At 45.7% G+C, this 25019-nt stretch overlaps 1 protein-coding gene across 6 annotated transcripts in view; it reads left to right on the top strand.

The window, feature by feature from the left end:
* SBF2 (SET binding factor 2) overlaps window positions 1-25019 on the top strand; it is a 604108-nt gene that overhangs the window by 339371 nt on the left and 239718 nt on the right. For all 6 annotated transcript variants that reach the window (XR_011024739.1, XR_011024738.1, XM_068260376.1 and 3 more), the window contains exons 9-14: window positions 4949-5062; window positions 5157-5234; window positions 12254-12367; window positions 14443-14571; window positions 18671-18772; window positions 22670-22874. Coding sequence is in view for 4 of the 6 variants with exons in the window: in XM_068260376.1 (XP_068116477.1) it covers window positions 4949-5062; window positions 5157-5234; window positions 12254-12367; window positions 14443-14571; window positions 18671-18772; window positions 22670-22874 (742 nt within the window). In the remaining 2 variants the exon portion in view is untranslated. The remainder of the gene's footprint in view (window positions 1-4948; window positions 5063-5156; window positions 5235-12253; window positions 12368-14442; window positions 14572-18670; window positions 18773-22669; window positions 22875-25019) is intronic.

Raw genomic sequence — 25019 nt, 5'->3', positions numbered from 1 at the left:
CAGAATTTTTTTTCCAGCCGGGTGGCATAAAAAAGTAGCCGGGTGGGGTGAGATGAGAGAATGCAGGGCCAGTGCTTCTTACAGCATAGGAGGAGGGGAGCTGATAACAGCCGGGTGCTCACCAAAACTATCCGGGTGGAGCACCCGGCTAAAAGAGCCTGGGGAGAACACTGCTGATTATCTCCTGACTCATTCAAATAGGTGTCAACCATCTGCCACGAGACAGTGCTTGATACTTGTTTAGTCAGTACTATTTAAGCTACGTGCACACATCGAACAAAGTGGGCGACCATGACATGAACGACACTACGCCAAACCGCTTACACATCTTGTATTTTCCACCACCAACCAACTGAACGGCCAACTCATGTACATACTGCGCGTGCAAGCGAAGCAACGGACTGCACGACATAGCCGCATTCAAAACAAGTACGTTGTTTAAACAGCATTGTAAATACGTGGCCAACTGCACGATCACAGCCCAACGGTCATGTGTGTTGATCCGCCAGAATGATCGGGTAAACCACCTGTTATCAGTCACTCATCTAGCTGTTTGCCACACGTACACACGTCTGATTGTCTTCCAACAGACCAAAATCAGACAGCGATCAGGCGGTTTGGTTGAGTGTGTGTACTGGCCTTTAAAGGACCTTTCAAAACGTAAAAGGTATACAGTGCAAATGATGTTCCTACTGTGTGATGGGTGTGTCCTGTAGCGGATCTTCAAAAGAATAGGCTCCAGGACTGGAAAGTAAAATGGCAACAGAAAAAACAGAAGCATCAATATAGTGTAGTAGTTATCGCAACTGGATAAAATAAATTTTGTGGAAAATCCCATCATCCGAATCAGAATAAAAATGTGAATTGATTCTGGATCGTTGTTTCTCCCAATCCCCCCCCCCCCCCCCCCCCCGAGGGGAAACTAAGCCGCGGTGGCTAGCCGACCCTGGACGTCGCATGCGGCTTCTAGGGTCGGTCGAAACGACACATTAAATCAGAATCAGAACGCTGCGATTGACGGTAATCGCCAGTAACCGCGAGATGCTAAACACTCCTATTCACTTGAATGGGAGCGTTTAGCCGAAGAGTCCCAAACGCTTGGCAGTAAACGCCACCAAGCGTCCGTGTGAACCAGCCCTAAAAGCAAATAGTCTTACCTCATGCAAGGAATAGGAAAAAGGAGAATTTTATTGGACATGACGTGTTTCATGGCCTTTGCCTGCTTCCTCAGGTAAAAAAAAAGTGTTTGTATACCACGAACTTGGAGCACTAAGGTGTCCATGGTTCTGACTTTTTTGCACCTGAGGAAGCGGGTAAAGCCTGTGAAACGTGTTGTAAAATACATTTTTCTATTCCTCGCATGAGGTAAGACTATTTTTAAATACAGTACTTCAATTCCCTGGGGCACCTCCTCTTACGGAGTGACACTGTATGGAGTTTTCATTTAATATTTTTTCCAACAATTTTTTTAAACGATATTAAAGTCACCTTCACCGATGATGTTCATTTTGGACGTTTTTTTAGCAGTTAGTTTTGTAGTCATCCATAGAGGACATTACAATAGCCAAAGTCGGGAAAATAACTGTATTTATGCACCAAATCCTGTTTTAGTTAGAGCTGAGGTTTTCTTAGGTGTCCCGCAAAGGCTTCTGGGAAAGCTGGTCAGCTGGGGAGAGATCTAGCTCTCCTGTCAGTTGATTTATGCACGCTGCATGGGTGACTGGTGTTGATATAAATAGTAGCAGCAGGCATAAAAATATGCAAGTAATTCCATATGTTGCAGCATCGTAACTGGTTCTATCCAGCTCTTCTCCTGGATTACTATCATCTGTTATGGGACTGCTGCTCAGACAGGTGCCGCAATGTTACAATTTATGGTCGGATGTCTCAGCCTGCGGGGACCACAACTTACAATCTGCAAGCGGTCCGAGGAGAGCGATAAGTATCAGGGAATGTGAGGCTGTGTAAGCAGCGCGTGCTTCCGGGGCATAGATAAATTTGTCAGTCAATTAATGGTTAACCGGGTTCCCCTCATTTTGTGTTTTTATCACGGTTGGGGTCTAGATCTCGGATAAAGACTCCTAGAGGGACTGATGAGGCACTAGCCTGTTTGGTTTGTGCCGGACAGATTGAGGCACAAGCATAGTACACGAATGACCGTTTCATAGCTTTATTGTGCATCAGCCAATGCCATTTGCAGCTGTAGAAGTGAAATCAATATTGGACAAATGTGCAATGGAAATGTGGTCTGATATCTAATGGTGGAAGGTGCTAGAACGGGTAAACCATCAGTATCGGGAAGATGTTGATCACTAACCAATCTGCTTCTACTCTTAAATGACACCCGAGGTGAAAATGAAATAAACAATTGCATCTATCCTCCTTCTCCTAAAAATGACTTTTTAGGATATTACAGTTTTGTTTTATATTTAAATCTACTTTTTCAGTTTTTACTGTTTTATTGTTTTTGCTCAATGACACATTCGTTGAAGTATGCTAGAGCTAACATCTATGAACTATTTACCCTTTTATCTCTTTCCTGCTCTCAAATGCCATTTTCTGCTAGGAAACTGTTTTATAGTTGTATTTTCCTATCAGTGAGGGTCACACTGTAGTCTGACCCAGTCAGTCCTGACTCAGACAGGAACTGCCACTTGCATACCTGATGTTTAACTCTTTCAGGCAGAGAAAGAAAAAAAGGAACACAGCACAGTTATTTGTGTGCTAGGCACTGTACATACACGTCTAGCTCATCATGTCACATGTCACCTCGGGTATCTTTTAAGGTACGTACACACTTTTGACTGATGTCTGGGATCGGAGACCTAAACCCCTCAGGTGGCATTGCTGGGCCAACGCTGTACAGATGCATAGTCAGCTTCTAGGCTGCCTATGCACCCTGTTTCAGTGCTGGGAGGCGGAGGACCAGTGGTACGGTGCAGACAGGGGCAAACACGTGGACAAAGTAAATGACCGATGCTCTCACGTAAGTTGACACGCCTGGCGGCTTGCTGACAGAGTAACGGTTGCTCATCAGTGCCACTGTACACACTCTGGATTATCAGCTGAGGCGATCGATCTCGTCCGCCTCAGCTGACTTTACACATTCGTGTACGGGGCTTTTCAGTACATGCCTACCTTAAAAAAAAAATAATAATGGATACTTACCTCAGTAGAAGGAATCATCTGAATAGTCCAGAGACTTCCTGGAGCCTACGGATCCAGCGTTGGGTCCAAGCATATCAACAGAAGCTTGTCTAATATGCTCTCCTGGGTCAACTCCTGTCTTCCTTACTGGACATGAGCAATCTACTGTGCCCAGTAGATCAAAATCACTTGTACATGTCTTTTTCATCCGTGCACGAGCTTCTAGGCTATGTGTGTGTGGACTGTACTCATGCATGCCCAATACAAAGAAGCTCCTACTTGGTTGGGAGGTCTCTCTATTGCTTGCACTTCACTCTCCTCATGTAATCACGCTGCATGCGGTAGGAGATGCTGGGCACTAGGGCGAGTGGTGAACAGACAGGCAGAAGCACAGCACTGGACTCCAGCAGAGAGGTGAGAGCACAGCTTCTGCTGCACTATACTCTGCATTTACACACTAAGCTGGGGGAGTGCAGGAAGGGGGTGAGCAACAAAATGGGACAAGATCGGTGGGTTGTTAGTATCTATGGTACTCCCTGTATTATGCATCCACCCTATACGGCACATGGTTTATATTCTGTAGTGTGTGTGTTCTGTGGTTTTTTTTTGGGGGGGGGGGTTGACACAGGATTTCTTCCCTGGAGTGTCAAAAAAGGCTAGAAACACCCCTGTGTCAGAGGCCATATTTGAGGCCCTGTATTTTTCGCAAGTTGTCCACTATTGAACTAAATCTTGTTCATTCAGCGTTTCACAATACATAAATCTCTTACATAGCACAGTAACCAGCGACAGAGAATCCTAACAAATTAACCGCGTATATAGCCAGCATATTTCACATGCATTATTCAACTCAACACCATTGTTTTTTTGCTTGTCACTATTGTCTTGTAGTAATTTTTATTTTCGGAATTTGCATTCTTCGCCTTTCTGAGTGGATTCCACTGGCAGAAGCCTTTCCGATCAAACATTAGAGTGCAGTAATTAGAGTTTAGAAATAATTAATTTCCAGATGTTTTCTGAGTCACTTATTTGACTGCATATGTCATTAATGTTCCTTTTTGTTTTGTTTATTTTTAATTTTAAATTACGTAAGTTAATTCCTTCTGTCTGGGGGATGTCCAAGGACAGATCTATAAACAGTGAAAAAATTAGAAATGGGGACCTTTTGTAATTAGCAAAATGACTTCCATGTTCTGTATCCTTCAATGTGTTTGGAAGGGATGGTAGATGCTAAGGCCATGTCTACCTATCTGTCACTGTCAGCAAAGTGTGGCAAGGAAGTGTGGCAAAGTTGTAACTGGAAGTGTGGCAAAGTCGTGAACGAAGGTGTGGAAAGTAGCACTTGGAGCTGTGTTGAACTTTTAGCTGGAGGTGTGTTGAAGGTGTGGCTGGAGGTCAGTTGAAGGTGTGGCTGAAGGTGTGTTGAAGTTTTTTGGGGAGTTGTGAGGGAGGTGTGACTAGATTTGTGTCGAAGGCATGGCTGGAGGTGTGTGGGAGGCGTGGCTGGTGGTGTGTTGGTAGAGTTGGCTGGTGGCGTGTCAATGGCATGACTGGAAATGTGGTAAAAACATGAAAGGAAGTGCAATGAAGGCTTGACTAGAGGTGTGATGAAGGCGTGACTGGCGATGTGGCAGGGGAGTTTATTTTGCAGAGTTTGGTGTAAAAAGTGTCCTTTTTTAGGTCAACCAGTTATGTTTACATTTCAAGACCTAATTTTTGACTGTATCGTACCTATAGAGCTTTGTTTGCAGAGCTAGGAACGTGATGTATCATCGTAATCTGTTATCTTGTTTCTTTGTAGCTTGACGTGATCATAGCAGACTTGGATGGAGGCACCATTAAAATACCCGAATGCATCCACCTCTCTGTGCTGCCAGAACCACTACTGCACCACACCCAGACTGCCCTTTCCCTCGTAAGTCTCCAGTTTTCATGGAATACATATGGAATTACCTCTTTTACGTTGTGGCTGCTGGAGCTCCGATCCTCACGATACCTTTTCTTCCCAGGTGCTGCATCCAGATCTTGAAGTTGCGGATTATGCATTCCCTCCTCTGCGCACAGCTTTGTCTCATGTCAAGATGTTGGTAAGTTGAGGCAGAACACAAATATGCAGCACAGGATATTTCAGGAGGAGAGGATGCTGATGATGTGGTAGACAATGACTTGTTCACCAGATTAGGCCCGGTTCATATTAACGTTAAAATGCGAACTGTAAGCGGAACGGATACTGTACAAACTGAACGGATCCAGTGTTAACCTATGGAACCGTTTGTGTGCGTCCACTTGAACGGATCCGTTCCGTACGATCCGCTGAATGGAATGCAACTTTGCTGCAGCACCAATTTTTCCCGCTGAGCACAGCGGACTGGAGACAGAAGACGAAGCCCTGCATTGGGGGCAATGAGAGAACGGAAAGTTTCTTCACGCTAGTGAAGAAATGGACTGATCGGAGGGCAAAATCCCCTGGGGTGGTGGTCTGGGGGGATGTGAGGACGGGAACCGGGCCGTTTCTGAGCGGGTGGGTGGGTAAGGAGGGAAGTGCCGTAGCCATGCGAGTGGGTGAGGGAGGGTTAAAACTTACCCGGGCATCTTCTTTATTGTAGCCGGGCAGTAGAGAGGATTTCTTCCAGGCTTCCGTCTTCTGTCTTGTTCCGCATCATGTGACTACACACGTCATGTGAGCAGAACGGTGATCAGATCCATTTTCACGGATCCGTTTGCCAGTGACTAAGCCATACGGATCCGGTGAAGCGGAGACCGGATCCGCTTTAACGGATCCGTTTGGCATAAAAATACAGTGTGAACCGAGCCTTAGGGAAGAACCAAATTTTGTAGGTAAAATGGGGCACTGGGTGAAAATGAATGTTGGACCCCCTTTATTCTTCTACTTTAGTGACAGCAAACTTGTCACCTCTGCAGTCCCTGACTTGTAAGGCACCTAAAGAGCTTGGAAACATGGGCAATTGCCCAGTTTGACCCTATAGGAAGTCTATCACAGAGTCACTTGACTGCTACACTGACCAGTTATTGCTCCCGTTATTGTCTGATGAAGCTGGTTTGATCCTGCGAAACGCGTTGCATTGTGGAGTGTATAATTAATTTAATTTCATTGTTGACTATTTAGTCAACCAATTCGGTGTCTACTTACTGGGGAGGTAAGTCCACCACTAACTCCTCTTTTAAATGTTTTTTAACGGTTTTATCCTGTTATTGGCGCCTCTGTTCCATCCTTGCTATACCCTGTGTGAAAATGAATGTTGGGACCCCTTCATTCTACTACTGTACAGACAGTAAGACTTGTCACCTCTGCAGTCCCTGACTTGGAAGGCTCCTGAGATGCTTAGGGCCATGGGCAATTGCCCAGTTTTACTCTATGGGAGCACCAGCCCTGGCAATACAAAATATTTCAGAACAAAAGACATGGATGGGGCGGGTGCAGAGTCTAGCAGTAGCACAAAGTATATCAGAAGAAGAGAAGTAGATAGTGGAAGGAGCAGAGTCCTCCAGAAACACAAAGTATATCAGGAGAGAAGTAGATAGAGCGGGGTGCAGTGTCCTCCAGCAGCACAGAGCATATCAGGAGAGGAGAGTTAGAGGAAGGAGCAAATTCCTCCAGCAGCACAGAGTATATCAGGAGAGGGGAGTTAGAGGAAGGAGCAAATTCCTCCAGCAGCACAGAGTATATCAGGAGAGGAGAGTTAGATAATAGAAGGAGCAGAGTCCTCCAGCAGCACAGAGTATATCAGGAGAGGAGGGTTAGATAGTGGGAGGAGCAGAGTCCTCCAGCAGCACAGAGTATATCAGAAGAGGAGAGTTAGAGGAAGGAGCAGAGTCCTCCAGCAGCACAGAGTATATCAGGAGAGGAGAGTTACATAGTGGAAGGAGCAGAGTCCTCCAGCAGCACAGAGTATATCAGGAGAGGAGAAATAGATAGTGGAAGGAGCAGAGTCCTCCAGCAGCACAGAGTATATCAGGAGAGGAGAGTTACATAGTGGAAGGAGCAGAGTCGTCCAGCAGCACAGAGTATATCAGGAGAGGAGAAATAGATAGTGGAAGGAGCAGAGTCCTCCAGCAGCACAGAGTATATCAGGAGAGGAGAAATAGATAGTGGAAGGAGCAGAGTCCTCCAGCAGCACAGAGTATATCAGGAGAGGAGAGTTACATAGTGGAAGGAGCAGAGTCCTCCAGCAGCACAGAGTATATCAGGAGAGGAGAGTTACATAGTGGAAGGAGCAGAGTCCTCCAGCAGCACAGAGTATATCAGGAGAGGGGAGTTAGATAGGGGAAGGAGCAGAGTCCTCCAGCAGCACAGAGTATATCAGGAGAGGAGAGTTAGATAGGGGAAGGAGCAGAGTCCTCCAGCAGCACAGAGTATATCAGGAGAGGGGAGTTAGATAGGGGAAGGAGCAGAGTCCTCCAGCAGCACAGAGTATATCAGGAGAGGAGGGTTAGGGGAAGGAGCAGAGTCCTCCAGCAGCACAGAGTATATCAGAAGAGGAGAGTTAGAGGAAGGAGCAGAGTCCTCCAGCACCACAGAGTATATCAGGAGAGGAGAGATAGAGGAAGGAGCAGAGTCCTCCAGCAGCACAGAGTATATCAGGAGAGGAGAGATAGATAGAGGAAGGAGCAGAGTCCTCCAACAGCACAGAGTAAATCTGGAGAGGAGGGTTAGATAGAGGGAGGAGCAGAGTCCTCCAGCAGCACAGAGTATATCAGGAGAGGAGAGTTAGAGGAAGGAGCAGAGTCCTCCAGCAGCACAGAGTATATCAGGAGAGGGGAGTTAGATAGAGGAAGGAGCAGAGTCCTCCAGCAGCACAGAGTATATCAGGAGAGGAGGGTTAGGGGAAGGAGCAGAGTCCTCCAGCAGCACAGAGTATATCAGGAGAGGGGAGTTAGAGGAAGGAGCAGAGTCCTCCAGCACAGAGTATATCAGGAGAGGGGAGTTAAATAGCAGAAGGAGCAGAGTCCTCCAGCAGCACAGAGTATATCAGGAGAGGGGAGTTAGATAGAGGAAGGAGCAGAGTCCTCCAGCAGCACAGAGTATATCAGGAGAGGAGAGTTAGAGGAAGGAGCAGAGTCCTCCAGCAGCACAGAGTATATCAGGAGAGGGGAGTTAAATAGCGGAAGGAGCAGAGTCCTCCAGAAGCACAAAGTATATCAGGAGAGGAGAGTTAGAGGAAGGAGCAGAGTCATCCAGCAGCACAGAGTATATCAGGAGAGGAGAGTTAGATGGAGGAAGGAGCAGAGTCCTCCAGCAGCACAGAGTATATCAGGAGAGGAGAGTTAGATAATAGAAGGAGCAGAGTCCTCCAGCAGCACAGAGTATATCAGGAGAGGAGAGTTAGAGGAAGGAGCAGAGTCCTCCAGCAGCACAGAGTATATCAGGAGAGGGGAGTTAAATAGCGGAAGGAGCAGAGTCCTCCAGCAGCACAGAGTATATCAAGAGAGGAGAGTTATATAGAGGAAGGAGCAGAGTCCTCCAGCAGCACAGAGTATATCAAGAGAGGATAGTTAGAGGAAGGAACAGAGTCCTCCAGCAGCACAGAGTATATCAGGAGAGGAGGGTTAGATAATAGAAGGAGCAGAGTCCTCCAGCAGCACAGAGTATATCAGGAGAGGAGAGTTAGAGGGAGGAGCAGAGTCCTCCAGCAGCACAGAGTATATCAGGAGAGGAGAGTTAGAGGAAGGAGCAGTGTCCTCCAGCAGCACAGAGTATATCAGGAGAGGAGAGTTAGAGGAAGGAGCAGAGTCCTCCAGCACCACAGAGTATATCAGGAGAGGGGAGTTAGAGGAAGGAGCAGAGTCCTCCAGCACAGAGTATATCAGGAGAGGGGAGTTAAATAGCAGAAGGAGCAGAGTCCTCCAGCAGCACAGAGTATATCAGGAGAGGAGAGTTAGATAGAGGAAGGAGCAGAGTCCTCCAGAAGCACAGAGTATATCAGGAGAGGAGAGTTAGAGGAAGGAGCAGAGTCCTCCAGCAGCACAGAGTATATCAGGAGAGGGGAGTTAGATAGAGGAAGGAGCAGAGTCCTCCAGAAGCACAGAGTATATCAGGAGAGGAGGGTTAGAGGAAGGAGCAGAGTCCTCCAGCAGCACAGAGTATATCAGGAGAGGAGAGTTAGAGGGAGGAGCAGAGTCCTCCAGCAGCACAGAGTATATCAGGAGAGGAGAGTTAGAGGAAGGAGCAGTGTCCTCCAGCAGCACAGAGTATATCAAGAGAGGATAGTTAGAGGAAGGAACAGAGTCCTCCAGCAGCACAGAGTATATCAGGAGAGGAGGGTTAGATAATAGAAGGAGCAGAGTCCTCCAGCAGCACAGAGTATATCAGGAGAGGAGAGTTAGAGGGAGGAGCAGAGTCCTCCAGCAGCACAGAGTATATCAGGAGAGGAGAGTTAGAGGAAGGAGCAGTGTCCTCCAGCAGCACAGAGTATATCAGGAGAGGAGAGTTAGAGGAAGGAGCAGAGTCCTCCAGCACCACAGAGTATATCAGGAGAGGGGAGTTAGAGGAAGGAGCAGAGTCCTCCAGCACAGAGTATATCAGGAGAGGGGAGTTAAATAGCAGAAGGAGCAGAGTCCTCCAGCAGCACAGAGTATATCAGGAGAGGAGAGTTAGATAGAGGAAGGAGCAGAGTCCTCCAGAAGCACAGAGTATATCAGGAGAGGAGAGTTAGAGGAAGGAGCAGAGTCCTCCAGCAGCACAGAGTATATCAGGAGAGGGGAGTTAGATAGAGGAAGGAGCAGAGTCCTCCAGAAGCACAGAGTATATCAGGAGAGGAGGGTTAGAGGAAGGAGCAGAGTCCTCCAGCAGCACAGAGTATATCAGGAGAGGAGAGTTAGAGGGAGGAGCAGAGTCCTCCAGCAGCACAGAGTATATCAGGAGAGGAGAGTTAGAGGAAGGAGCAGTGTCCTCCAGCAGCACAGAGTATATCAGGAGAGGAGAGTTAGAGGAAGGAGCAGAGTCCTCCAGCAGCACAGAGTATATCAGGAGAGGGGAGTTAGAGGAAGGAGCAGAGTCCTCCAGCACAGAGTATATCAGGAGAGGGGAGTTAAATAGCAGAAGGAGCAGAGTCCTCCAGCAGCACAGAGTATATCAGGAGAGGGGAGTTAGAGGAAGGAGCAGGGTCCTCCAGCACAGAGTATATCAGGAGAGGGGAGTTAAATAGCAGAAGGAGCAGAGTCCTCCAGCAGCACAGAGTATATCAGGAGAGGAGAGTTAGATAGAGGAAGGAGCAGAGTCCTCCAGAAGCACAGAGTATATCAGGAGAGGAGAGTTAGAGGAAGGAGCAGAGTCCTCCAGCAGCACAGAGTATATCAGGAGAGGGGAGTTAGAGGAAGGAGCAGAGTCCTCCAGCAGCACAGAGTATATCAGGAGAGGGGAGTTAGAGGAAGGAGCAGAGTCCTCCAGCAGCACAGCGTATATCAGGAGAGGGGAGTTAAATAGCGGAAGGAGCAGAGCCCTCCAGAAGCACAGAGTATATCAGGAGAGGGGAGTTAAATAGCGGAAGGAGCAGAGCCCTCCAGAAGCACAGAGTATATCAGGAGAGGGGAGTTAGAGGAAGGAGCAGAGTCCTCCAGCAGCACAGAGTATATCAGGAGAGGGGAGTTAGATAGAGGAAGGAGCAGAGTCCTCCAGCAGCACAGAGTATATCAGGAGAGGGGAGTTAAATAGCAGAAGGAGCAGAGTCCTCCAGAAGCACAGAGTATATCAGGAGAGGGGAGTTAGAGGAAGGAGCAGAGTCCTCCAGCAGCACAGAGTATATCAGGAGAGGGGAGTTAGATAGAGGAAGGAGCAGAGTCCTCCAGAAGCACAGAGTATATCAGGAGAGGAGGGTTAGAGGAAGGAGCAGAGCCCTCCAGAAGCACAGAGTATATCAGGAGAGGGGAGTTAAATAGCGGAAGGAGCAGAGTCCTCCAGAAGCACAGAGTATATCAGGAGAGGAGAGTTAGAGGAAGGAGCAGTGTCCTCCAGCAGCACAGAGTATATCAGGAGAGGGGAGTTAGAGGAAGGAGCAGAGTCCTCCAGCAGCACAGAGTATATCAGGAGAGGGTAGTTAGAGGAAGGAGCAGAGTCCTCCAGCAGCACAGAGTATATCAGGAGAGGGGAGTTAAATAGCGGAAGGAGCAGAGCCCTCCAGAAGCACAGAGTATATCAGGAGAGGGGAGTTAAATAGCGGAAGGAGCAGAGCCCTCCAGAAGCACAGAGTATATCAGGAGAGGGGAGTTAGAGGAAGGAGCAGAGTCCTCCAGCAGCACAGAGTATATCAGGAGAGGGGAGTTAGATAGAGGAAGGAGCAGAGTCCTCCAGCAGCACAGAGTATATCAGGAGAGGGGAGTTAAATAGCAGAAGGAGCAGAGTCCTCCAGAAGCACAGAGTATATCAGGAGAGGGGAGTTAGAGGAAGGAGCAGAGTCCTCCAGCAGCACAGAGTATATCAGGAGAGGGGAGTTAGATAGAGGAAGGAGCAGAGTCCTCCAGAAGCACAGAGTATATCAGGAGAGGAGGGTTAGAGGAAGGAGCAGAGCCCTCCAGAAGCACAGAGTATATCAGGAGAGGGGAGTTAAATAGCGGAAGGAGCAGAGCCCTCCAGAAGCACAGAGTATATCAGGAGAGGGGAGTTAGAGGAAGGAGCAGAGTCCTCCAGCAGCACAGAGTATATCAGGAGAGGGGAGTTAGATAGAGGAAGGAGCAGAGTCCTCCAGCAGCACAGAGTATATCAGGAGAGGAGAGTTAAATAGCAGAAGGAGCAGAGTCCTCCAGAAGCACAGAGTATATCAGGAGAAGAGAGTTAGATAATAGAAGGAGCAGAGTCCTCCAGCAGCACAGAGTGTATCAGGAGGGGAGAGGTGGATAGTGGGAGGAGCAGAGTCCTCCAGCACCACAGAGTATATCAGGAGAGATGGGTTAGATATAGGAAGGAACAGAGCCCTCCAGCAGCACAGAGTTTATTAGGAGAGAAGGTGTAGATAGAGGGAGGAGCAGAGTCCTCCAGCAGCACACAGTATATCAGGAGAGGTAGATAGCGGGAGGAGCAGAGTCCTCCTCTGATCGGTGAGTTTTGCTCCCAGCCCAGTAACCTGTTGACCCTCCTTTCCCCTCTCTACAGGATAAAGAAGTGCGCGCCATCTTCCTCCGATTATTTGCTCAGATATTTCAGGGATATCGCTCCTGCCTTCAGCTCATCCGGATCCACTCTGAGCCAGTGATCCATTTCCACAAGGTAACCCAGCACTGTCCTGTTAGCTGCCTGCTTGTCATCTGCATATTGTGGCCTTTTATTAGGCAAGATTGAGGTCATTAACCCTTATGCTACGTACACACTTGTGATAACTATCGTTCGCAAGGAACGATAGTTACCAGATGAACGATATTGGAAAGATTGGAATGCAACGATGGTATGCAGTGATCATCATACACATTTTAACGATAGTTCTTGCAGAAAAGAACGATCAGAAGGATATGTTGCGTACATATTTATATAAAGTAAAAAAAAACCACTGACATGGAGTTACAATAGATACAAATATATGATTGTTAACTTGAAAACAAAGTTTAATTGAAATGAACAATGTAACAATCTTTACGGCCGCGCTACAAAGGAAGTACTGAAGCTGGGCAGAATTCAACGCAGGCGCATTGGCCCTTGTAACAATCGTTCTCGGCCGATGTCTGTACACACTATAGTTTTGTAACGATTGTCGGTAGATACGATCCGTCAGGTTGGATATTTCCATCTTCCCGATGTCGTTCTTTTGTCGTTCGTGTTAATGATCGTTGGGTAAAGTTTTTTCCCCGATTGTCGCGGAACGATCGTTAATGAGCTGTTTCAAATGACCATAGTCGCCAGTGTGTACGCAGCATTAGACTGCTGCCATCTATCGGTGTTCTGTTTTCGCATACACACACCACAGGCATCTAAAATCTTTTAAATACAAAACTACTTCTTGCTGCAGCGGACACCTAGAGGCCATTTTGTGTCCCCATATGCCACAGGCGTTTTAGGCTGGGAACACACTAGGCAGGAAATGTAGTGTTTTACTGCATATATGCATTTGTGCGTTTTTAGTTTTTTGCGCGTTTTCTGTGTGGTTGCGTTTTTTCCTGCACATGCGTTTTTTTGTGTTTTGCATCAATTTTAATGTATTTGTGGCTCGCATATATAAATCGCATATGCGGTTGCAGGCTTGTTTTATGCAAGGCACTAGGAAGTCGACAGGAAGCGGAAATACATCATCAAACGGGTTTGTTTTTTTTAAACGCATGCAAAACGCACTTAAATGCAATACCTTTGCGTCACCATTGACTTTCATCGTGTGCGTTTTTGAAAAATATGCAATAAAACCAGCGGTTTTAAAAATGCATGTTGCAGAGCGCAGGGATATGTGTTTTTTCATGCAGCCCATTGACTTGCATTATGTGCGTTTTCTGCTGCATTTTCCACAATGCTAGCATTTCTGCCTAGTGTGTTCCTACCTAAAAGGTGTTAGTTCAACAGTTTTGGCTCACTGACGACTTTCTACTTCTATGCAAATAATTCAAGGTTAATGCCGAAATATGCAAATATTACTGCAAATCTATGCAGCTTAAATATGGACCAGTGAAATGCTTTTACTGCAAGACTTGATTAGTTCATTTTACAATCAATTTTCATAATAATTTGAATAGTTTGGTATCATAATAATTAGCATAATTATCAATTATCTCCAATCTCTACATTGTATGAAGGCCACCAATTGTGAATACTAATAACAGATTGTGTAGGTAAGCTCATGCTACATGGGAGTGATAAAATTGGCCAGTCAATATTGGATGTCTGTGTGGTACACAGTCTTGTCCATTCTTTATATAGTTTTTGTCTGGAAAAAGGAACCCAGTAGAGTGTTGTGGCAGTCAGGACTTACTGGTAGTGGAGTCCCACCCACATGATCACACACCGGCTCTGCTTTCGACCAGCAATTGATTGATAGTCATGAGGGTGGGAAGGGGGCGTGACCATACCCCAGAATCCTTCACACCACCTGGCTCCATGAGGCAGGGGGGAAGGTGGGGCTTTACCACGTGTGGTGACACCCTCTTTCCACCGGTATGGCTGTATAGCTAGCCCCTGTTTCAGTGCAGAGCTTGAATTCTTACATAAAAGCGGGGGATGTTTCTCTGTCTGTTGGTTATTTGCCGTTGAATAATCCCAGTACTGCTGTATTATGTCGAGGTTACCCCGACATCCGGAACCTAAGACCTCCTCTGTCAGCATGTGAATGTTTGGTGCGCACTGAATGTCTTCCTCTGTCTTCACAGGCTGCATTCCTGGGCCAGCGCGGCTTGATAGAGAATGACTTCCTCACTAAAGTCCTGAATGGAATGGCGTTTGCTGGCTTCGTGTCTGACCGGGGCCCTCCGTTTCGCTCCTGCGATCTCTTTGATGAGGTATGGAACTCTGACTAGATCCTGTAATGGTGTCTATCAATCAATCAAATGGACTTGGCTTTTAAAGAGTACCTCCGGTATAAAAGACCAAGCCTGTCATACCAGTCTCTGTCTTATGGTGAAGGATTGGGGGATCTCGGGTATATTAGTTACCTGATCCACCATAATTGGGACACAAGCGGCTCTCCACCCCCCTTCTCAGGAACACGGTCGTGTCCATGTGTCCGAAGTCTGGAAAGTTCTTCAAGAACCTCTGCCTGTGTTGCTGTGGTCCGCCCCCAGCTCAGCAGCAACCAATTAGGCCGTGGCTGGGGGTGGGCCTCGACAAAGCACGCCGGGTAGGGGGGGTACAGTGGCCAGAGCACTTGCTTAAAAAACAAAAAACAAAAAAAGAACCAGCCACTCTGAAAAGGGGAGGGGGGGATGGGTGGAGTGCTTACTGGCCTGGTTGAATTATACACTGGATCAAATAAGAAATGTACCCTGAGGACCCTGCCCAAAGCCTGCATAATACCAGGCTCTGATTTTCACACTTTAGGTTCCCGTTAAGGGGCATGTCTGAGACCAGACATAGGCGCTCAACTGCCTTCCAGAAAAAGGTGGGCTCCAGAACACTGTCACCTATCTGTTCCATTTTGGATGATTGTAGCATCCCTGGACTGCATTGTGAAAGAGTTATCCAATACCATGGTGATGGTGCTAGTGAAAGTGAAAAATTATGGGTTTTATTAAAGGACCACTATTGCGGTCCATCTACTCTTGGGGGATTCTCAGGGTTTTCGTTAAAATACTTTCACAAGGTCTTTTAATTTGGTTGTCCAGTATTGATCAGGAAAGGTTTAGTGCCCCTTTAGGTTGACCATCTCTCCCAGCTGCCCCCAGGTGGTGACTGTGAACTCCCATGGATCCCCCAGAGATCTTTGCCCAGTCTGATGTTACCTCACATATGTGGATACCACTACGGTGTTTGTGAAACTATGAACACTCAGATGTTTCCTCCCCACATAGATGAGATCGCGGAGAGCCGGCCAGTAGCGCTTATCGACAAACAGGAAACGTGGATTTATTTTCCATAAGCTGCCGTTTGTTTGTCCGGGGCCCTGAGAATGCAGCGTTGGGCTTCAGATGTTATTCTTGGGCCGTCTTCCACCGTTTCTTAATAAGGCTCATTTCCATTAGTCCCTTTTATGTTAAATTGTTACTAATTGGTTTCAGGCTGAATTGATGATTGCTTGTTCCAGGCCGTGGCAGGGATACACTGTGTGAGTTATCCATTAGCAGCGACAGAACCTTGGAACGCCCAGGGGCGATCCATGGCTTTCGATTGATGCGGTTTATGGAAGGCTTGAATCACTGAGAGCAGAAAACAAACAGATTGGAGCGAAGCAGCCATCAGGATCCAATTGTATCGGCTTCCTTTTATCAGCCGTTGCAGTTCTCTGTTATCGTTTCCTAGACTCAAGAAACCTAGCTTGTGAACATAATCATTAGGACTGAGCAGAATGCTGAAGGATAGGCTCATATTGTGCACATATACTGTATGGTGCGAGCACATTTTTTCTTATGGTACAACAGAATACTAAGCAGCTCGGGGTGACCCAAAATCACAAGGAAAGTATAGGGGGGCTAAAAAGAGACCGAAAAGCCCTCCTACTAAAAAAGCAATGCTTATTGTGGTTTGCTTTCTTAATGCGGAACTGTAACGTGTTTTTAAACACACGGTTTCACTTACCTGGGGCTTCCCCAAGCCCCCAGCAGCCGTCCTGTCCCACGCCCGAGCCGCCGTCCTCCCGCCGCCAGCTACTTTCGGTTTCGCCGCCGGGCCACTGCGCCTGCTCGGCTTTGGCCACGCGTATCCTTTCTTCGCGTCCCCTGCTATTGAAGAGGGGAACACAATGAAAAGATACGCTTGGCAGAGCTGCGCTGGCGTCAACTTAGAAGTCGATGGCAAAGCGGCGGGAGAACGGAGGCTCGGGCGGGACAGGACGGCTGCTGGGGGCTTGGGGAAGCCCCAGGTAAATGAAGCAATGTGTTTAAAAACACTTAACAGTTCCGCTTTAAAGCGGTATAAAACCCTCACATAATATTCCATAAAAACATGTTTTCCTACTTTTTATAAGCCATACGGTTATCATATTTGCTTCGGTGCATAAGTATTATTATTCATTTAGAAATTAAAAGTTTCCAAAGTACACTTTTTTTGCTCTGAGAGCTGACTTTGCATTTTATTCATAACTATTTTTTTCCTCTTGAAATATAATCAGAAATGCTTCCTGACTGTCTGTCTCTGTTCAGGAGTGTCTGCAGTGTCAGAGAAGTGTTTGTTTACATTCCTCACTTGATACAATTAAATACAAGATAACATTATCTCCAGTTGAGATGCGTCCAGCTTTCCTGGCAGGGAGTTTTTAAGTCCTGTGTTTAACCCTTTGAATGCTGTTCTAGTAAAAAAAATGGTGGTAGTATATAATATGCTGTAAATAATGTTTTAGAGCAAAGAAGAAATGCTGGGTTTCATTCCGCTTTAAAACAGAAGGTATTTGCGATACTTCAGCTTTAAGTGTGTAACTGTGGTTACCCACAGTGCACCACTGCTGAATATGCAAATTATCACTCCGAGCTGCTTGGTTATTCTGCTGTACTGGTTCAGGCCCTATCCCATACAGCCATATCAATCTCTGCAATGCATTGATGAGGACCAGAAGTCAGAAACAGGCTGTCTGCATGTGGGGTTGTTGTGGCTCTGTAAAATGTAATGCTATAGGCTTGCTGTACACCAGCGGTTCTGGATGTAAGCCCGGCTTCAGGGACATAAAGAGTTAATTTGCACATTCAGCAGTGGAGCATTGTGGGGGACCACAGCTTAATTATCACAAATACCTTCTGTTTTAAGATGGCAGACCACACTAAGCATTTCTTATGGTACGGTTCCATTAGAAGCTTGTGATTTGCATGTAATTTTTCCGGTGTGAAATTCACATTCAAATTCGCATATGCAAATATGTGTGTTTTAAAGGAGCCATTACCAACACTTTTGAAGTGATTTGTAATTAAATGCTAGCGATTGTACAGCAATTTCAATGTGTGTGTTATTTTTCTTTTTTGTTCTGGTAGTAAAATCGCTGCAAAATCAATTTTATACAGCAATTGAAAAGCGAGTTTGCAGCGATCCTACAATTTATATTGGAGCACAGACGTTTAAATAAAAATGCTGCATGACCTACAAGTGCGATTTTGGGTAATCACAATCGCTCCTGTGGGTTCACCTCCATTGACTTTCATTAGCCTAGCGCTTTTGGAATCACTGGCTTAAAGAGACACTGAAGTGAAAAAAAAATATGATATGAATTGGTTGTGTAGTACAGCTAAGAAATAAAGTATTAGGAGCAGAGACATAAGTCTAATATTTGTTTCCTGTTCAGGAAGAGTTAAGAAACCGTATGTTATCTATTCAAATAGCCATTGAGCTCCAAGACTTTGAAAGTCCCAGAGAGCTCTGACTTCTGATTATGTTATCTCATCTGTATTGTGTTTTTCTTTTGCAGAGAACAGTTCAGGTCAGGCCAAAAGTTCACTGCCTGTTCTGTAAAAACATTTAGAATGCTGAGTAATGTGTAAACTGCAAATATTAGAGAATGATGCAATGGTATTAAAAAAAAAGCTGGATAATTGAAAATAAAAATATGAGAATATTTTTTTGCTACCAATGTTCTAGTAATTATCCGTACTACACAACCATATTTTTTTTTCCCGCTTCAATGTCTCTGTAAACCGCTCCAGTGGGTTCCAGCCCTAACATTTCTACCATATTTTAGGGCTAGTATTGTGAAGACACTGCATTTCATATGTGGGGGAAATTGCTGCTATGCATATGTGGTGATTGCTACATTTCAAATGTAGGGCTTCCTTTAGTGTACAAGTTTTTTTCTAACCTAAAACTTCAGTATTCAGTAGAAATTGCCTTGTGGATTATGAGTTGCAGTTTGGGCACTAAATTGGTCTCTAAATGATTTGCCATCACTGTAGCAGATCAATAATGGCCACACTACTGTACAAGCAGCACAAGGTATTGAAGTTACTGTTGCATGTCTCCCTACAGCTGGTGTCCTTTGAAGTGGAGAGACTCAAAGATGAAGAAAACTACAGCCCTCAGGAGACACTGAAACACGTCAAGGAGCTAGCGGAACAGCTCTTCAAAAACGTAAGAACCCTTCTTAAACAGGCCTGTATATACTCACCGAGCACACTAAACTAATACTGATAGACAAAACACAGAAAATGTTATATTGCGCTTTTCTCCTAGAAGACTCAGTGCCAGAGCTGCAGGCAGCCACTAGGGCGCGCTCAGTAGCAAGAAGCAGTGTTAGGTAGTCTTGCCCCCAAGGTCCCCTTACTGCAGGGGTCTCAAACTCAATTTACCCGGGGGCCGCAGGAGGCAAAGTCAGGATGAGGCTGGGCCGCATAAGGGAGTTCACGTGTCCCCGCCGCAAAACGAGGGCTGCAGAGCACCCAAATTGCCCCGGGGGCAATCCGCCGGCATTTCCTGGAAGGGGCAGAGCTTTCAGCTTCAGCTCTGCCCCTCCTGACGTCAATCGCGGCGGATCGCCGCCTCTGCCCGCCCACTCTAAACATAAAAAAAAAAATTGGGAAAATAGGAAAAAATGCCAGGAATCTTCATACAGCCATATTACGGCTGTATAGCGATACCTGGCCAAAGCGCTGCGGCTGCGTATGGACCCCCTGGAAACTCTGTCAGGAAATGTATTGCTCTTTCTTTTGATACATGTAAAATTACACTACCGTTAGGCTTGCTACTAAAAGTGACATTTACCGCATTTAAAAGTATACTATTTTCCTTCGAAACTTTAAAATCGATTTTCTCAAAAACTATAAGGTCTTTTTGAAAAATTGTTTTTTCCTCTTATTCCTAATGATCTCCTTAACATATCCTGCAAATTTAGGGTTTCTAGCATTTAAGGTGGATTTGCTATTAACCATTAAAGTCGGCGGGTTTTTAAATGTGTATTTTTTTCCTTTGCAACTTTAAAATCGATTTTCTCAAAAACTATAAGGCCGATTTGAAAATTTTTTTTTTCCTCTTGTAGCCACTGGGGGCCCCTACAAGCTCTGGGGCCTTGGGGCCACAAAATATTGTATCGCGGGCCGCAAATGGCCCGCGGGCCGCGAGTTTGAGACCCCTGCCTTACTGAATAGGTGCAGCTTATTGAACAGGCAGAGCTGAGATTTGAACCCAGGTCCCCCGTGTCAGAGGCAGAGCCCTTACCCAGTACACTATCCAGCCTCCATTTGCTATCAGAACAGCATAAATTCCTCCTGATGTGAGAGGGATATGGAGGCTGCCATATTTATTTTCTTTTTAAACAACACTAGTTTCCTAGCTGTCCTGCTTATTCTCTGCCTCTATACTTTAAGCCATAGACCCTGTGCAAGCATGCAGATCAGATGTTTCTGACTGTAGTCTGACCGGATTAGCTGCACGCTTGTTTCAGGTGTGTGAGTCAGACACTACTGATACCAGAAAGATCAGCAGGATAGCCAGGCATCTAGTATTGTTTAACCACTTAATGACAAGCTGACTTATAAAAACGTCCTGCTAGAGCCTCTTAATGGCTCCAGGACGTTTTTATAAGTCAGACAGTGCTGCTGCCGCTGTGCGCGTGCTCATGCATGCTCCCGCGTGTGCACGTGCATTCCCCTACACGTACACGTGCATGTGAAAATAGTGGGGAAAAAACACCATAGAAAAAAAATGCACCTTTATTTCCAAATATTATATTGTCACCATACTTTGTATTAGGGACATAATTAAAATCTTGTGATAACCAGGACAAATAGGCAGATAAAATGTGTGGGTTTTATGCACAGTAGCAGTGTTTATATTAAAACTATAAGGGATGAAATTGGATAAATAGTGTATTTTTTCATTTTTTTTCCTTGTTTTTCCCTTTAAAATGCATAGAAAATAAAGTAATTACTGAAAACCAATATCAACCCCAAAAAGCCCAATTGGTGGTGAAAAAAACAAGATATAGATGATTTCATTGTGATTAGTAGTGATTAAGCTATTGGCAAATGAAAGGGATGAACACTGAAAGGTGAAAATCACTCTTGTCCGTTAGGGGAAAAACTGCTTTGGGGTGACGTGGTTAAGAGAAAATAAAAACAGTATGGCAGCCTCCGTATACCTCTCGGTCCAGGTGTCCTATAATGGCCTGAGTTTTTGAAGTCTTGATAAATTGGGTAATGAATAGAACATTAGTAGGAAAGAAAAGTCTTATACGGTATTTTTATTTTCAGTTATATAGCTTTTTTTTATTTTTATTTTTAAATGGCATCATTCTATTATATTTGCAGTCTGCAAACCACACACTGTATTTTAAACTATAAAACAGAGCAAAGCTAATGACCCTTTGAACTTCTCTGCAGAAAAAGCTTATCTTAAGCTGTATCTCACAGTTTCTTTGATTTATAAGTGCTTCAGAAAACAGGACTGTCTTCATCCCAAGTTGGGTCAAATAGCTCAGAGAAGCTCTTTTGCATAGATAACAACTAACAAGTTGTTTTTAACTGTTCCCTTGCTGGAAACAATATGAGACTCTCTTCTTTGCTACCAATGTTCTATTTCTTAACTGTACTACACATACAATTCATTATTTTATAAGTTTCAATTTGCTTCAGGTTTGTTTTAACCACTTGACGCCCACAGTGCTAACCCCCACCCCCTAAAGACCAGGCCCTTTTTTGCAGTACTGGGCTGTGCAGGCTTTTCAGCCTCCTGCACAGCCCAGCTTGGGAGCCCAGCGATCGGACTCACCTCCATTTTTTGTCCCTAAGGGGACACGCCACCGGAGGGGTTCGATCGCTGAAGGCTTTATTTTTTTTTTGTCAGATGCCTCAGCGAGGCTCTCTCTCTCCCCGTCCCCCTCCCTCTCCTTCCTCCCTCCCCTCCGTCATCGAATTTGGAACAGGACGGCGATCCGTCCTGTTCCGCCTCTCATAGGCATCAGCCTATGAGAGGACGGCGCTCCTCGGCCAATCAGAGGCTGGGGATCGCCGATCTCATACAGCGCTGCCGGGGACCGCAGCGCTGTATGCATGTAAACAAACGGGATTTCTTTCGCCTTTCGTTTACAAACAGCCTGCTAGCCGCGATCGGCGGCTTGCAGGCTAATCACGGAACGGAGTTCCATGAAGTGGCAGGGAACGATCGCGCATGCGCGCGGCCGTTCCCTGGGAAACTGCAGCCCCAGGACTTGAAGCCAATCGGCGTTAGGCGGTCCTGGGGCTGTTGCCGCAGTCACGCCCATTGGCGTGAGGCGGTCTTTAAGTAGTTAAGCATGGGAACATTTTGAACCCATGAAAATTACCTCAATGGGTACAGTGCACCATGTGTTTAAATCCTAAGTTCTTAAAGGACCACTATCGCAAAAAAGTAGACAGTTAAAATCTGACAGAACCGACAGGTTTTGGGCTAGTCCAGGCATGGGCAAACTTGGCCCTCCAGCTGTTAAGGAACTACAAGTCCCACAATGCATTGCAGGAGTCTTACAACCACAGTCATGACTCATAAAGGCAAATGCATTGTGGGACTTGTAGTCCCTTAACAGCTGGAGGGCCAAGTTTGCCCATGCTTGGGCTAGTCCATCTCCTCATGGGGGATTCTCGGGGTTTTCTTTGTTTTTAAAAGCATTTCCTTGCAGTTGCAAAGTCTAACTGACAAATAGTGTGCAAGTAGTTAGGGAGGCTGGCTGGTGTCTTACCATTTTGGCAGGTAAACTGCTGTTCAGGAAGTAAACAAAGAAAACCTTGAGAATCACCCATGAAGAGATGGACTGGCCCAAAACCTGTCGGTTCTGTCAGATTTTAACGTCCTACTTTTTTTGTGATGGTGGCCCTTTAAGCATTATCTCTGGGCCTAATGATTCAGGAAGGTATGTATGAAGCATGACAACCAATCACATTTCAGCCAGCCAGTTTCTCACACCGGTTATACATTAAAAAGGGAGAGCTGCGATGTTGGACGTTATTACGTTTGTCAAAATGCGCTTCTTATTGTTCATTCTCCTGTATTCTATAGGAAAATCCCAACCCTCACATGGCATTCCAGAAAGTTCCAAAGCCAACAGAAGGCTCCCATCTACGGGTCCACATCCTTCCCTTCCCCAAGATCAACGAACCCAAAGTCCAGGAGCTGCTACAAGATGGCCTTAACAAGAACCAGAACTCCACTCAGGCCACTCGCATGGATAAAAAGTGCATTGTCCCAGCCGGGTCCTCTGTCGGTAGGTTCTGTGGTGTAACTGGAGTCCATCTAGCTTTGCCAGGTCAAGCCTCAGAGGTTCTGTAGGATTTAATGTGTCCTGAACTGCAGACTGGAGAAAATGTAAAGAGTAACCCCACTCTAATGTTGTGGTGCCATTATGTGGCGAGATATCCAGACCTGAGATGACAGCTGCTATTATTTACTTTCTAAGCCTGGGGCAGTAAACACCAGAAGTAATTTTATACTACAGTATATATTGTATATTAGTATGTGCCATAAATGTTATGAGGTAATATGTAATACAGCAAAAGTGGCGTGTATATCGGCGGGTTTGTAAGGGGGAGAGAGGGGTCAGTTAGAGGTAGACATAGGTGTGTGGTTTGGTTAGGATTAGGAATCATTTGTAAGTGTGTATAGGGGTGTCAGTTAGATGTAGGTGTTGGTGGGTATAGTGGTCTGTTTGGGTTAGGCTCCAAAGAGGGGAAGGGGGTTAGGATTAGGGAGGGGGCAATAGTAAAATTTACCGATATTTTACCATTGGAATGACCACTGCCCAATGATAGAATATCTGTAGTTTTGCTGATATTCGATCAGTGGTTACTTCCGGGAGCCCACATTTCTGCAGACCCCACGCCGCTGAGGTGCCCTCATGGAATTGTGGAGTCAAGAGTTCCACTGAACGCAAGACAAGAGATGGTCAGTGAGATGCAGGTTATTCTTAAAGGGAACCCCAGGTGGGAATAATATGGAGGCTGCCATATTTCCTTGTAAATCATGCCAGTTGCCTGGTAGTCCAGTTGATCTTCTGGCATACATAGAGTCAGAACCCTACAACAAGCATATGGCTAATCCCGTAAAACCTGAGTCAGAGTACCTGATATGCTGCATGCTTGTTCAATAGCTAAAAGTATTATAGACACAGGATCAGGAGGGCTGCCAGGCAACTGTTATTGCTTAAAAGGAAATAAATCTGACAGCCTCTATATCACTCTCACCTCAGGTTCACTTTAATTGTATACACATTTTTTGCATCTTGCATGCAGCTTAGAATTGGACCAATCAACTTCTCTCCCAATTGCCTGCAAGCTAGAACTTTTAGCATCTCATTGATCATGTGGCGCATTCACGGAACATGTCGGTTTGTGGCCCCTTCTGTAGTGTTCTGAGTCATAAAACTTGTTGGAGGAACATTTTCTTCCATCGTTTCCATAAGGCCTTCCTACAGAACACCAGTGTCTCCACACGTGACCGCTCCCCCGGGGGGAACGCTGTGACTCGCAGATTTCCTCTTAAAACGTAATAATCAGAGATGAAAGATGTAGCTGTCGTTCAGTAGGATCTGCTGCCCGTCTCGGTCACACAGTCTCGTCCAATTCCTGCTCACGTGTCGCTGTTCCTAATTACTCCTCCAGCGCCAAATTCATTCATTCTTCTGTACCACAATATGAAATTATCGCTGGGAAAACGCCTGATTCCAGCGATCTATTATTAATGAAAGCCAGGATCCCGACCATCATGGTTACAAATTAATTTCAGGAAAAAAACAAATACCCTTTTTGTACTCTGTCTCCCCCTGAAAAATAAAATAAAAACAAAACAAAATCAGGTTATAGTACTTTATACAGGAGAAAATGATTAAAGGAGTTTTCTAATTAGTCCTATAATTTGTTTTTATGAGCAATTACAATTACTGTACCTTGAAAATGGTCCTAAAACTCAGTCGCAGAATTTCTGCCCCAAACAGACCTAAAGGCTACAATTCTTCAAAGGCTGTTCAATTAAAAAAAAAAGGTTGGGAAAATACCGCATTCGTTCTGCATGCACATGAACAGCGGGTAAAACTCCAGACACATTATTTGAGCAGGGAACGGCATACACTGTAGACAAGACAAGACAAATAACATTTATATCGCGCTTTTCTCCTGGCAAGCGCCAGAGCTGCAGCCACTAGGACGCGCCCTATAGGCAGTAGCAGTATTAGAGAGACTTGCCAAAGGTCTCCTACTGAATAGGTGCTGGCTTACTGAACAGGCAGAGCCGAGATTCAAACCCTGGTCTCCTGTGTCAGAGGCAGAGCCCTTAACCATTACACCATCTAAGCCTTAACCATTACACTATCCACTTACTTACACCTGTAGCTGTAGCTTGTTTACTGTCAGTATAA

The sequence above is a fragment of the Hyperolius riggenbachi genome, chromosome 11 (genome assembly GCF_040937935.1).
Source record: "Hyperolius riggenbachi isolate aHypRig1 chromosome 11, aHypRig1.pri, whole genome shotgun sequence".
Classification (NCBI taxonomy): Eukaryota; Metazoa; Chordata; class Amphibia; order Anura; family Hyperoliidae; genus Hyperolius; species Hyperolius riggenbachi.
This window is presented reverse-complemented; position numbering and strand designations above follow the sequence as displayed.